The sequence below is a fragment of the Parasteatoda tepidariorum genome, chromosome 6 (assembly GCF_982258835.1).
Source record: "Parasteatoda tepidariorum strain Cologne lab strain chromosome 6, Ptep-v5.0, whole genome shotgun sequence".
NCBI lineage: Eukaryota > Metazoa > Arthropoda > Arachnida > Araneae > Theridiidae > Parasteatoda > Parasteatoda tepidariorum.
In genome coordinates, this window is record NC_141760.1 from 79,990,585 (window position 1) to 80,005,760 (window position 15,176).

At 27.7% G+C, this 15,176-nt stretch overlaps 1 protein-coding gene across 1 annotated transcript in view; it reads right to left on the reverse strand.

The window, feature by feature from the left end:
• Window positions 1–15,176, reverse strand: part of sxc (O-linked N-acetylglucosamine (GlcNAc) transferase sxc) — a 33,002-nt gene continuing 17,826 nt past the window's right edge. Inside the window, exons 8-21 of the mRNA XM_016055439.4 lie at window positions 15,052–15,141; window positions 13,152–13,398; window positions 12,968–13,068; window positions 12,088–12,241; window positions 10,731–10,832; window positions 9,059–9,238; window positions 8,818–8,970; window positions 7,896–7,985; window positions 7,668–7,793; window positions 6,362–6,646; window positions 5,405–5,593; window positions 4,263–4,415; window positions 3,060–3,436; window positions 1–420 (exon numbers count right to left, since the gene is read on the reverse strand). Coding sequence (XP_015910925.1) covers window positions 261–420; window positions 3,060–3,436; window positions 4,263–4,415; window positions 5,405–5,593; window positions 6,362–6,646; window positions 7,668–7,793; window positions 7,896–7,985; window positions 8,818–8,970; window positions 9,059–9,238; window positions 10,731–10,832; window positions 12,088–12,241; window positions 12,968–13,068; window positions 13,152–13,398; window positions 15,052–15,141 — 2,407 coding nt within the window. The 3' untranslated portion in view covers window positions 1–260. The remainder of the gene's footprint in view (window positions 421–3,059; window positions 3,437–4,262; window positions 4,416–5,404; window positions 5,594–6,361; window positions 6,647–7,667; window positions 7,794–7,895; window positions 7,986–8,817; window positions 8,971–9,058; window positions 9,239–10,730; window positions 10,833–12,087; window positions 12,242–12,967; window positions 13,069–13,151; window positions 13,399–15,051; window positions 15,142–15,176) is intronic.

The following is a 15,176-nucleotide window of genomic DNA, read 5'->3' on the forward strand; positions in this document are numbered from 1 at the left end:
AAAAGTTCTTAATAATTTTATTTATTCAACCATGACAGCACATTTAATTACAAGTCTCAATTGAAATTCGAATAAAGCTAACTAACAGGATAATGATTATAGACAGTTGTGAGTTGAATCATTCATATAATACAAAGCATGTACTCCACATGAGGAACAAGGCATTTTCAAATATTTATTACACAAGTAAAACAGACACATAACACATCTTTTCTTCACATCATTCATAAATATATATCGATATAATAAATGATCACTTTTTAATTTGCTAATTCTGTAATATGATTGGGTTTTTCTCCTCTTTCATATCTGGCCCACATAGCATAAAATAGTCTTTCTAAGTTAGTTGCATAGGTTTTAACATTGAATAGAGGACTTTCTGTTCTTGCCGACCAAACTTTGGCTCTGATAGCTTTCAAGCTATAAGGAATTAAAATTGTCAATACACCATTTTGTCATGATTATACACATAATATACTATGAAGTACATTTTAAAATAAAAGAAAAAAAATTACTTAAATGATTCATATAATAAACTAATTTTAAAGTAACCCAACTTGGTCAAAGTTCGTTTCGGGAAGAAATTAAACCCTAAATAAATAAAGTGACACAAAATAAAATACTAAAAAAATACGAAGTTAACCAGCTGATAAATTAAGACAGTAAAACTGACTCTATAATGGTTATGTAAGAAATCAGACAGTAGATCAGCAGACATTATACTTAAATACTATTACATCCTTACAAGTTAAGGATGTGCAAGTAAGTCTGCAAATTATTTTTTCACGAAACTTTTCATTGGGGAAAATTTTAATTGATTTAATAAAGAATGACCTTAAATTGTATTTTTTACTATACACTATTAGAAATAGTTTTTAAATTAATTTGTTAAGTTTTAAAACTTGTTATTTGAAGAATTGAAACTAATCGCTATACTGAACCACGAGCTATGTAAAATTTTTCTTGTTTTAATTACATTCATGCAAGTGAATTCCATTGTTCTGTTTTAAAAAATTGTGATTTTTAAAAAAAAAAAAAAATTTGTTTTAATTTTGTTTGCTTTTCTACTTTAACTAAAGCTTCTTTATTTTTATCTACGTTCTTATCCGTGTGGCTGAATTTTTTTAAGCTATCTGCAACAAAACTAATATCTTTCTGCAAAATACTTTTAATAATAACAAACATATATGTTACTAACTTAAAATAACAACGCTGTGTTTACAATTTTTTTTTTAATTCTAATATTATGGGTGATATTCTCGCAGTTTATTGGGATGCACTAATTATTTCCCTCTTAGTATTTTGTAAAAAATTATCACAATAAAAAAATAATTAAAAATCATGAAATCTGTATAGTAGTAATTGCTGAAAAAAAGATCGATGACGAAATCAAGTGACTCGGACTCCTCAAAAAGGGGTTACTCTAATACATGTTTTGTTCGAGATTAGGTTCTTGCAATAAATATAAAAAAAAAAATAATAATAATAAAAAAAAAAAGATTTAAAAATTAAGGAGAAATAGCAATAACTGCCAAACATTCGATAGAATTATTGCCTTAAAAAGTAAATACTCATATGTACGATTCAAATTTTCTAAATTTCATTTTAAAATCCATGTGAAAATTAATATCAATAATTGCTGAAAATACAATTGAAGTATTACATTGAATAAGATACTATTAGCATAAATTAAGCGTGTCAAAAAGTGATTAAATACACTAATAAAATATTATGTGTAAATTTCTGTAGAAAAGAGTAATTTTCTTTAACTTTTCAAAAGAAAGATCTTTCTGCAAGAACTCTAACGTTCTGGGACAGTGTCGCTGTGATTCTGCCACGTTTTTTAAAAAGCGTTTCAAATGAACATAATTTTTTTATGGCCACTTCTCTAAAATTATGGCAATGTGAAAAAGCTAAATTAATATTTTTAACGTTAAATCTTTCATTTAAAAATCAAGAACGTTTTTGATTTGGTCACAAATAAGCCCTTTCTTTTTCAAAAAACTTATGTTTTTATGCATCGCCATAGTAGGCCAAACAGCCCAATGTCTTCCTCTGAAGATTTCGCTTTAAAGACTTCCGATTTATCTTTGATCTCCAATTCTTTTAATTAATTGCAAGAAAATCTGACTCCACTGAGTAAGCCCATCTTAACCGAGGCCATACTTGCTTTCTTGTTCCAGTGGGTCTAAAAAGCAATATCTTTTTGTTTTAAATATTTCTCATTATCTTTATTATAAACATTTCCAGGGCGCGTAGCGTTTGTAAAAAGTACTTAAAGGTGCTTTTTTGGGGATTTCGTTTTTAAAACCTTTTAAAGGGGCATTTTTCAGCTGGCATTTTTAAAAAGTGCTTTTTTTTCCCGAATAAATTCTCCCCCCCCCCTTCAGTGATATCTGGTGGATCCCATGCATTTCACGAAAAATGGGGTGTTTGCTACGTAATCATTCACGCGTACTTCATGTTGTACCCACGTTATGACTTGCGCATGCACGCACACTTGAAACCGAAACCCGAGTGCTCCAATTCGGATGGAGAATATCAGATCCTTATGAAATGTTTTTCTTTTTAATTTATTTTAATTTTATTATTGTTTATTTAATTTTACTTCTAACACTTTTTTGACGTAGGGGGTACGGGCACTTTTGTTCTGAGTTCAGGGTCAAGTTGAATTCACTCGATGATGTGGGAAAGTAATGATTGCTTCGATTTACGCCTGTTTCTTTTTGGGGTTTTTTTTTAACGCTAAAACTGTTTATAAAAAGTTTTTGTTTTTCAATGATATCACTGATTGAATATTAATTTTTTGAGTGCTTGAAAACTTTTTTAAAATGTGCTTATTTTTGATTCAAAGATTTGGCTAAGCACCCTGATTTCTACTAAAGTTTTTTCCTTTTACCCTCTACCAATAATACAATCATTTTATGATTTTTTTTTGAATAGTATATTCAAAAACATTTTTAAAAGTAAACTAAAATTATTTTTAAAAAAATAAGCTTATGACAAAATCTATCTATATATATTAGAAACTGCTTCATGTATGTTAAAAAAGGACTTACTAATCTTTATCAGTTCCTAGTCGAACTGCAATATCTTCATATTCCTGGCGAGAGTGGGCAATAAGCTCAGGTACACCTAAGCATGTAAGTTGAGAGGATGCAACCCTGGAAGCAAGAGTTTCACCGGCAAGTGTAACCATGGGAGTACCAGCCCACAGAACATCCATACCAGTTGTATGTCCATTACACAAAGGAGTGTCTAAACAAAGATCTGCAAGCTGCCCACGACGGACATGCTCTTCTTTTGCAGCCACATTTGAGAATATAATTTTATTTTGGGGCAAACCAAGCTGTGTAGCAGAAGCAATAATATTTTGCTCACCAACTGCAGGAAATCTTAAGAGCCACAGCACACTATTAGGCACTCTCTTCAATATCTAAAATGGAAATAAATAAATTTTAATAAAGTATGCTAATATTATGGATTTATAATATAATGGACTTTTTTGAAACTGTTATAAGAGAAAAAAATATTAGGCTCAATTTAAAACCCAATTACTTTAACACTTTAATTAATGGATCATGGAATGATATAGTTAATATATTCATAAAAAAATGCCCTTTTAAATTAAATTTTGATTTTTAAGAAATAATGGTTAATCCCCATAAACTAATAAAATATTCATAAATAGGAACTATATATAGTATATTACTAATTTGGGACTTCACCATTCTATTATCAAAATTAAAAAAAATTTATATTTTTTTTCCAAAAAATTTACTCAGTTTACATCACTGCTACCTTAAAATGCTTAGGTAATAAAAATAGTAAACTAGTAAATAAAATAAAAAATATTTTTAATAAATCATTAAAACTACACTTTCAAAAAAAATCTTTAAAGGTCAAAATTATAACATATTACAGGGATATTTTAGCAACTTTTATGTGTAAAATTTTCTTCACACCTGCACTAAGAATTGGTCCCCAATCTAGGGTTCCTTGATGCTAGTCTTTTGAAAATAATTCATTAGTAAGTTATTTTTAGGAATAATTTAATTACAATTTTTATAAGTAGATATATATTCATCTAAAAAATTTACAAAAAATTATTCAACTTAAAAGTGATTTAAGATTCAAAACTATAAAGGAACCTGATTATTTTAGATTGATATTATTATTGATATATCTGTATTAGTCCTAGCAGGGAAGTTAGGTTTTTGAGAGCATATATTTAGGCACAATATTTTTAAACCATTACTTACATTCACCCATACTTGTAAAGTAGCTGGGTCAATTTTATAAAGTTGATTAAAATTACAGTATACTATTGCATCTTCAGGTAGACCATACTGTTGTCGTGAGGTTACTAAAATGCTCTTGGGTGCTTCTTCACCAGTTGCAGCTTTGTTATTGATCTAAAATGAAAAATATTTGGTTAATTTAAATGTTATTGTTTTAATGAATTGGTATAAATTCCATAGCTAGTGATGGTCATTTAAATTAGAAACAAAATTTTTTAAAAACGCATTTTAAATGACTTAGGAGACTTTCCTTACGAATTCAAATTTTTTATGAGAATAGGCAATTAAAAAAAGTATATAATAATGGGTATTTCAAAAGCAACACTCAAGTGAAGAGTAAATGAAAGAAGAAAAAAAATAATATCCTTTGCACAATTTCTGTAGGTAACTAAATATAAATGAAATCCATAATAAATTTATATTTATAAAAAATAGTAACGGTATTTGAAGAAAACGTAAGTGATAATTTTCATTCATATATAAATAATAACTCCTTAGAAAATTAAAACTTTTTTAATGTTATTTTAAATATGACAAAAATAAAAAGTTGCTACCAATTTTTGAAACGGATATTGATGTTATTTGCTTTGATTTAATTAAACTAGAATTAAAATGATTAAGATGTCCTTTTTTTTATTTATTCTATAAGTGTATTCAACATTCATTATGCAAAATAAATCATAAAGGAATAATCAAGTCACATAAAATTTACATAATAGGTATTCATTTCATGACTAAACATCTTTATTTAAATATTGATGTCAGATGGATTATTTTTCTCAGAAAAGAAAAATGGTTGAATAACTAGCCCATATCTACCTTCAGGAGGAACAAAATATGACTACCACTGTTTATTTACAGTTGTAACATATATATAGCACTGAATTTTTTTTTATCCAAAAAAAAAAAAGTAAATAGTTATGGACTAGGACTTTCTGCTAAAAAAAAGAAAAATCAAGCAAACTGGTTTTATTATCAGTATTTTCATTTTTTGGGGGGATGAAAACAGCATTGAATTTATATGATGAAAATTTTGATCCTTATTTTTATTATTAGACAGAAAACTTTCTTTTTTTAAATGTGTATTTTATGGATAAAGTTACCTGATTGGTAGCAAGACCATTTTGAACAACAATGCCATTCACAGAAGTTTGAACTTGGCCAGTGCTAATCATGTTCTGAACTGGTATGGTAGGTAATTCAATAACTGTTTTCACAACTTCAAACTTTTCTATCTTTGCTTCCTCTTTTTCAGATGCCATGGTGGTGGTAACAGCAACTTCCCGAATTTTCTAAAATGATTTACAGATATAAACTAACAGAGCCATCAAAATATGTTCACATGAATCGATAAGATGAAACATCCCAAATGAATCGAGTATTACATTCATTACGTAATAAAAAATACCCAAATTAAGAAACACATAAATCAGTTAAATTGATAATTAAAATTTAAAAATTAGCAATTTTCAATTATTGAAATGCTTGGCAAGATACTTAAAAAACGCAAGTTATAAAGTAACTTAATGTTTTAACAAAATTTAGAACATAGCTTTTACCCAAAGTTTTTATTCCAATTCCTTCCTTTCTTGGAAAATCAAATTCTTTCTGATATTCTAATATATTGTTAATTTTTAAATAGATTTACTCAGATGGAAAATTAAAAATAACATTTTACGTAAATCAAGTAATTTTCTTTTGTTGAAGGCAACCGTTCCTCATTTTTAAAGTAAATTACCCATTAACAAATTTATAAAAATTATTTCAAAAAAAAAAAAAAAAAAAAAAAAAAAAAAGAAAAATTTCAGTAGAGTTTAATGATGTAAGAAATGAATTGATATATAGGTCTTTTTTCTTAAAAAATTCAAAAACAACATTTTAAAATTGAAAGTGAATCTAAATAAGCAATTCTTGACTTGCAGAAACACTTGCCCAAAAAACTTATCAACTGTAATGAATTAAAAACAAATCAGTTCAACCTTATACCTTCTTTGATGTTTCGATAGGCTTCAAAATTTTGCTTATATAAGATGTTTTAAAAGAATTTAAGTTAAACTTACTTTTACTTCAGCCTTCTCAATGATTGGGGAGAGGTCGGTTGCATTGACAATGCTGACATTGTCAGGAACATCTTTATTTCCTGTTAAACTTTTATCATCAATGATAGCTCGTTCGATTAAATGAGGAAACATTTGTTTGTGGTCTCCAACAAAGAATGTATCAGGCATAAAAGATAATTTTTCAGAATATTGAAGAGCCAGACCAAGAGGTGATGTAATTTTGTCAGTGATAATGTAGTCCATAAATGGAGCTCCACTTGTTCCAGGATAACCAAGCCACATCACCTGTAAGAGGAAGAATATATTTAGAAAAAGTATTCAGAAAATATTTACTTGCCTTAAAATCAAATTAGTAACAAAGCTGCCTTGTATACATTGAACAAGGAAGAGATACTGAATATTAGTATATTAAATCTGAAAACAGCTTTTTAAACAATAAATTTGTAATTGTTAGACATGTTTGATATATTTGAAAAGCTTGGGTCCACATTTGAAATTGATCAGGGGAGCATTTTTGGTAAATACCATTATTTTTATGTGTCATGTATTCAATATTAAATTTTATGTTGTGTGATTGGATTGAATGTAGGGTTTAGTGGCGCAAGGTCCAGATGAGGACATGCTGCGCCAAACAATACGGTAAATTATGTTGCGTGAATCAATAAATGAAGGAATTAATAAATTTTGTGTGAACCAGGAAACAAAATGCAGAAACAGTTTGAAATATGAACGTTATCCCAAGATATGTTGCTTTAGCTGCATTGTCAAGCCCTTTAGTAATAAAAAGCCAGCTATTGTTAACTTACGTAATACAGTATCATATTACTTGTATTTTGTTAAACTGTTTCTATGTTTCAAAAAGGATGACAATTTTCTTTCAACTTGTCAGCTGTAAGAACATTCACTTACAAAACTGTGTACTGGATGAATATAGCATAATTTAAATTTTTGGAAAAAAGTATCATTAATAAAAAAAAAACAAAAAAAAAAAACAAGTTTTATAAAAAAAAAAAAAAAACTTAATTACAAAAAAACAAAAGCAGTACATATTTACATTAACATTTTTCTCGAATTGTACAAAATTTTTGACTTCTACTTGCTCCATCCCCACTGTAACATGAATTATGGCTATTTTAATATTACTATTTAAATATTTAATATAAATATTTAAAAAAAAGTGTAGGTCAATATTCTTACTATTATAAATTTGCATATTTCTTTCCTTAATCACCTATTCAATTATTTCTGAACTTTTTTTTGTTTTGCTCTATGATTAAAAAAAATAATAAATTTTTTTTTAAAGTACCTGAATTGGAGCCGGTCTTAAGGCAAATATTTCATTTCTTGCTCCTTTTGTATAACCATTCATATTAACCAAAATATGTATACCATCATTAAAAATGTGATCTGCAGCTTTGCCATTACAAGGAATCTGTAAAAAAATATTTATTTAACATCACACGTGCATGCTATCAAATTCTGACAAAATATTTATATTAGCTAATATTTCTGATAAAAAAAATTACAAAATCACCTGCGATAAATCAATGAAATGATGAGCTTCTTGAGCAATTTTAGAACGGAATGTTGTTCCATCATCTGGGCTCAAAGCATAGCAATATATCTAAATAATAAAAACAAACACAAGTTAGACATTGCTATACTACTGTCTGCGTATGTTCTTTTAAAGTTATTAAAATTAAGCACATATATATGGTACATAATTATGAACTAATCTTTAATGTATAAACAGTGATAATCCTCCTTTGAAAACCCGGTATTGTCAGCCAAAAGTTATAATAAATTTTCTCAAAAATTCATTTTAACACTCATTTCTAAGCTAGCGTTGAATTTTGCTGATACTTATACTCCTTTATTTGTCACACTTAAACTTATTCATTTCACAAATAAATACATCTTTTCAATCTGTACCTAAAATTGGAAGCCAGTTATTGGGTAAACTATAATTTATTGCTAAAAGAAATGCAAACCTTTTTAAATGCATCAATACTTAACAATCTAAATAAAATAATCTAAAAAAATTATAAGTGCTGAAAGCTTATATTTTTATTTATTTGAATTTTTATTAATAGTACCCTAAATTAATTATTCGCTAATTATGTCTCACTTATTAAACTTTTATTCTTCTTCTCAAATAGGTTGCTTTTAAAAAATTAATAATAGCAGAGCTGTCAGCTTTCTACTCTTTTTGTGAAAATATCATCCAGTGGTAACACTTTATAACCCTTAAATTTTAATTCATTATTCAAAATCACAATTTGTTCACATCATAACCATAAGCAATGTCAATCATAAATTATTAAGCACTGGAGGCAGTAATACGATATTGCACACAACTTTAGTTATAAGCAAATGCTATTTCAAACTCTAATTATTTATAGAAAAATAAAATGCAAAATTTCAATATAAGATTTTTTGCATATGCTAAAACTTACCTCTACTTTATCTAGATTATGCATACCAGGTACACTCTGCATTAAGTGTGAAGTAGGATGATTGCCAAAATCAGAACTTACATAACCAACTTTTAAAATTTTTCCTTTCAGTTCTTTTGGATATTGGTATGGAGGTTTATGCAAAACTTGAATCTGGAAAGACAAAATGGAGGAGAAAATTAAAATTTAGAATAACATCACTATATATGAAATTTTTTTTGCAGAAATAAACAAGTGATACCTTTTCAAGGCACAGATTTGCATGTCTGGCAGCAATGGCTTTTCTAAACTCATGTGTTAAAGGATATAACATGCTATGATGAGGATGTACAGATGGCAATCTATTTTTCTCCAGTTGGTCAGCAACAATTGAAACTAATTTTTTCATGCGTGCTTCGTAGTCAGTCCAGTCACAAACAATCTGGTAAATTGAACATAATTTTAGTTAAGAGAAAAAAATAAGTAATAGCTGCTTCACATAATAGTACATCAAATTATTTATCTGATTTTTTTTTTTTTTAAATTTGACAAGATGTTTTCTAAATTATTCCTTTCAAGTAAAATTTTGTCCAATTTTTTTAAGTATTTGCAGGTTTTACAGCTTTATACAAAGTTTATTAATAGTTTAAATGAAGCCTAGAGCTGTATAAAAATATGGTATGCAAAAATATAGACTTGCTGAACCTTGCCAGATTCGATTTTACAATCATAAACATAGGTAGATGGATCAAATATAAGTGACTATTTTTTAATACTAGCAGACTGTTTTCTTTCTCATTGACATGGCAACAACAGAACTTTATCTAGAGCCTAAATAATTCTTTGGTAGTGCTCAATTCTTTGTAAGTTGTGAGTGAACGTAATGCCTTGAATGCTGCTGCACAACACATACTAATTAAATTTTTAACCAGAGAAAATGTCAAACCTATTGAAATTTAGCGCAGATTATGGCATAGTTCAGCAATGATATCCAGTTGGACTTAGATTTGTAAATAGCAAAAGCTATTTAAACAAGGATGAAGCGAAGTTGAAAACTTATTAATGCTCTTCAACTAAGAACGAATCTTATGACGGACAAATGTGACAAAATTCGTGAACTTATTTATAATTACTAGCTAAGTGAAGTTCTAGAAACTAGGGCTATAACAATGATAAACTATGGAAGTATTCTAAGCATTATTCATGACAATTTAAAAATATCCCAGCGAGGTGGGTGCCTAGAATTTTTAGAAGTCACATTTGCTGGAATGCATACTTTAATACTAATAGTTTTCATTAAGAAATACAAATGGTAACTTATTGAAAATAAGTTTTAGTTAACATTTATAATTCAATTACATTCCTTCATAGGAATATGATAATTTCATTTGTTAAGTTATGCAAAAGCTGATTTTTAATTTATGAATTCTTTCATATACGAGTAACATACTATTTCAGTTTTCAGTGACATTACTTGCTTTATCCTATCTTCAGCAAAGTATTACTTTAAATTATCAAATCAGCATTATGAATTAGTACATATCAGAAATATGTCTTATAACCAAGTAATCTTTTAAAAAGATTACTTAACTTTGATCTTTAAGCACAATTAATAGACAATTTTAATCCTTTGTTGAATAATTACATTTTAATCATAAAATATGAATTTTTGAATGGGAAATTCAAGTTCTTAAATGGGAAATTCAAGTTCTTTTAAATTGGAACCTGTTTGTAGTTAAAAAGGACCTGGAAATTTGGATTTCCAACGGAACTTAATTTTCAATGTCTAGCACAATTAGTGTTGAATAGATATAATTTATTTGCATACAATGTAACACAATCTATTTCAAAGAAAAAAATATATAAAAATTGACTAAAGATTTTGACCAACAAGTGTAAATAATAAAATCTGTGCAAGGAATAAATTAGCTTACTTGCAAACAGTGAGCAAGGTTACAATAAGCGTCAGGGAAATCAGGTTTTAACTTCAGTGCAGTTCTATAGGATTGTATAGCTTCAGGAATGTTGCCAGAATCCTGAAATATTAAGAATATGTAGAGTTACCTAGCTAACATTGTGATTTCCTAATTAGATTAAATTATTTTCAGCCTTTAAGCTTACAAATAGCAACAGCTTATTTCGATTCAAATATATACCACTTATTTCATTAAACATATTAAAACAATACATAATTTTTTTTTTTGTTGAAGAGTTTAAGCACAGATTAATTCAGAAAAACAATACATTGTTATATAAAAACATAGTAAATAGTGAACATGTTTGAAAAAAATTAACATATTGGACTTGATTTTAAGTGAAATAAAAACTCATCATTGAATTTCAAAATAATATATTTAAGGAGCATAAATAATACTCAAAACAATCAGATACAGAGCTAGTGGATAAATTTTCAAACTAAGAAAGTCAGAACAAAATATCAAATCACAGTCAAATATTTTCTCTATACCTATTAATGAAAGAAAAAAAAATGGCAGATTTTACAAAGGTAGAAAATGAAATACAAAACCTTTGAAAAGTAAGTAACATTTGAAAGCGTTTTTGTTAAAATTGAAACATTACAGTTGAATTGTGAAGATTTGTCACTCTTGAATAATGTTCAAAATAGGGTTTTTGGAGTGATATACATATTGAGGATTTAGATTTTTAAAATTATATAAGCTTCAATATTAAATAATAAAAAAGCTGAATATTATTGATATAAACAGCAAACGCAAACAAAAAACTAGAAAGAAAGAAATTACACAGATAATAATTTTTTTTTATCATGGAAATAAATCTAATCTTAAGTTTAATGGACATGACAAAAGGGGTGGTTGGAGACCAAAAAGAGGGGAAATTATTTTGTAAAAAGACATTTAAAAATATTAAATAAAACAAGCAAATTTTTTCACTATTTTGTACAATACATGAAACTTTCTTTGTCACCTTTTAAATTAGTTGTGAAGAATTTTTGCTTTGAATGAGAATTGATTTCTAATTTATGTTATATCAAGTGCGGAATTAATGTGAACACAAAAAAAAAAGTTTTATAGGTTTTTGGAACTTTACCTCCAAACATAAGTTTATAAACGAGATTTGCCTTCCACGGAGAAAAATATTGCTTTAACGAATCACAATTGGAACAAAGTTTTGCTTCTTCTACCATTATAAACATGTTTCTAAGCAACCGTGATTTTAACGAATGGATCAAGCAGAATTTGGCCTTCAATCCCTTTCTTGTAGTTGTTGGGCTCTATAAAACATAATCAATAAAATTTCCAATTTACTTACTTTATGAATTGATGCTAAGTTACTGTGTGCGTCTGCAAAAGCCGGATTTATCTGAATAGCTCGTGAATAACACTGCAAAGCTCCTTGAATGTCACCCATTTCTTTCAGAGTGTTACCCATGTTTGAGTAAGCATCAGCAAAAGTTGGAGAAATCCTGACATAAAAATATATGAGGTTAATTGAATGTCCCTTTTAATTAACAAGATAATCATAAATAGTTCTTAAAAATAATTTACATAAAAGATAAAAATAATTTAAAATTAAAACTACAGAAGATTAATTTAGCTCTAAAAATGATTCTAATAGGAAAGGCAAAATGATGAATTCAAATGTATGGTACTAATAACTAGCAAGATTAATAATTTAATGTAAAAAGTTTTCAGCATCCAATATTAATTTCTAGCGGGTTGATTAAGAAAATTTAGTGACTGGTCAAGTAACAAAAATTTTACACGTAAAAAAAAAAAAAAAAAAAAAAAAACAAAAAAAAAAGTGAATTGAATGTTTATTTTGAGCATGGATTTTTTATACTAAAATTAATAACCATATTTTATACATTCGACAATTTGAATTAGTTAGTTACCTAAATAATCTTTAGTGATAAATAATTTTTATTTAAGTCTAATTTGCTGTTTTAACAATGTATATCTTTTATAAATATTTATCTATACTTTAAAAATTATAACCTTTTCAAGTAACCAATTTTAATATGAAAAGCTTTCTACACTTGAGAAAATAACGTACAAAAATATACTCCAAAAATTGAAAAATAAATTTAATGCATTTACAGCCATGAAAAATAGTAAAAAAAACAAGAAGGTAATAGCAAAATCACTCTTATTCAAGGGTATGCCGATGAACAACAGAAAAAAATCATTACCTAATTGCTTCTTTGTAATGCATAAGGGCTTCATTTAATTTTCCTTGTTGCTGAAGAACACTAGCCAAATTTGAATGAGCAGCTGCAAACTCTGGAAATACCTAAAAAACAACAAGAATTTTTAAAAATGCAATTCAGGCTAAATATGCATATAAGTAATTATACAACATCATATATATTTTACCTCTAATGCTTTCAGGTACAATCGTGTAGCCTCCTCAATGAAACCTTGCTCACGTTTGATGTTTGCCAAGTTGTTTAGGGAATCTGCATGAGTAGGACACAGCCTTAGTGCAGTGTTGTAACAGTCTTCTGCTTCAGAAACTAGGCCTTTCTCTTTTAAAGCATTAGCCAAATTACAGTAAGCATCAGGGAAATTAGGCTGCAACTCAATAGCCCGTCGATAAGTATCTATTGCTAAGTCGATTAAGCTAAAACATAAAATGTATAGACATAATTATCAGGGTTCGTTGAGATATATCAATGGATATATATCATGATATATATCCGATATTTATTTTGAAATAAATATCATGATATTTTCGATACTTTCAGCGAAGTTTCTAAAATATCCCCCACGTTATTTCAAGATTTCTTTTAATCACTACACAAACTCATGCTACCATTCACACTATCTTTACTTCCTACAAAAATCTTGTTTTAGATTGCACCTGCTCCCACTTATCCCCTACCTACCTAGAAAAATGCTAGTAATGTGAAAAAATGAGAGAAGAGCTAGATAAAACTGAGAATTATGATATTATATATTATGGTTGTTCCACTCATATCTTAAATCTTTTAGCCAAAGATATAAATTTTCCTGATGTTACAAAAAATGTTATTAAAGTGATAAAATATTTTAAGTACTCTCATTTGCCAAATGCTTGGTATAGAAAAATTGGAGGGAAAATGCTAGTTGTTCCTCAGGCAGTCAGGTGGAACACGATGTTCGATTCTTTAAAGACCTTTTTAGAAAACAGAGGAAAATTGGTGCAAGTTTGCCAAGACAACAAACTTAAAATTGATAAAAACATCTTCAATTTAGTAAATGATGTAAATTTAATGGTAAATTGCTCTGATTATATAAGCATTTTAGAACCGATTGCAAATGCTTTAGATGCAGTTCAAGCAAATAAATGCACGATAGCACAATGTGTTGAAATTTGGTGCCAACTAAAGGAGAAATTAGAAGCATGTGGAGAGAAAAAAAAACGTGATGAAAAAGTTCTCAGAAAGAGAAGTAATGGCTTTAACCCCTGCTCATTTAGCTGCTAATATGTTGGACCACAGATATTGTGGAAAAAAAACTAAATGACGAGCAAACGCAAAGAGCTTTTAATTTCCTACGCTCTGTTGACAAAGATATTTTACCTATGGCTATGAATTTTTTAGCCAAAAAGAGCCCTTTTCCAGGCTTCAGTTCGAAGATGACTTTCTCAATGTGGAACCCACAGTTTGGTGGGAAACTATCAAGTTAGAGGAACCATTAATAGTCAGAATAACAAATCTTCTTGAACAACTATTAACTGCCTCTCCTTCTACAGCTGGGTTAGAGAATATATTCTTTAGCTTTGGATTTATTCAGTCCAAGTTGCGGAATAGATTAGGGACTGAAAAGGCAGAAAAACTTACTTTTATGTTCAAATATTTTAACAAGAAATAAAGAAAAAATGTGTTTTAAAAACTTAGAAAAAGTAAAATAAAAATGTCCTGTATTTTGGTGATTGCAAAAGATTGTTTCAGAGAACCATCTTTATTTAAAAAAAAAATTTATGCTTTATTTTATAAAAATTATAAATTTATTAATTACAATCAACATTAGTAATTTAGAATTTATATAAAATGAATTATTTTATGTTTTAAATTTGTATATAATGTCTGAAAAACAATTCCTAACAATAAAGTTAATTTATATTAAAGATACTAAATATAAAACAAAAATTTGAACACATATCAAAATATCGGATATATATCAAAATATCGGATATCTTTGATATTTTCAAAAATATCATGATATTTACGATCCCTGATAATTATATCACAAATACAAAAAAGAATTAATTAGCTATTTTAACTATTCATACCCTTGTTCATAATAAACACAGGCTAAGTTTCCATGGACAACTGCATTACTAGGATTTAAATTCAGTGCTCTGAGGTAAGCTGCTACAGCTCTAAAAAAAGATAAAATTCAGATTTATTTTACTGA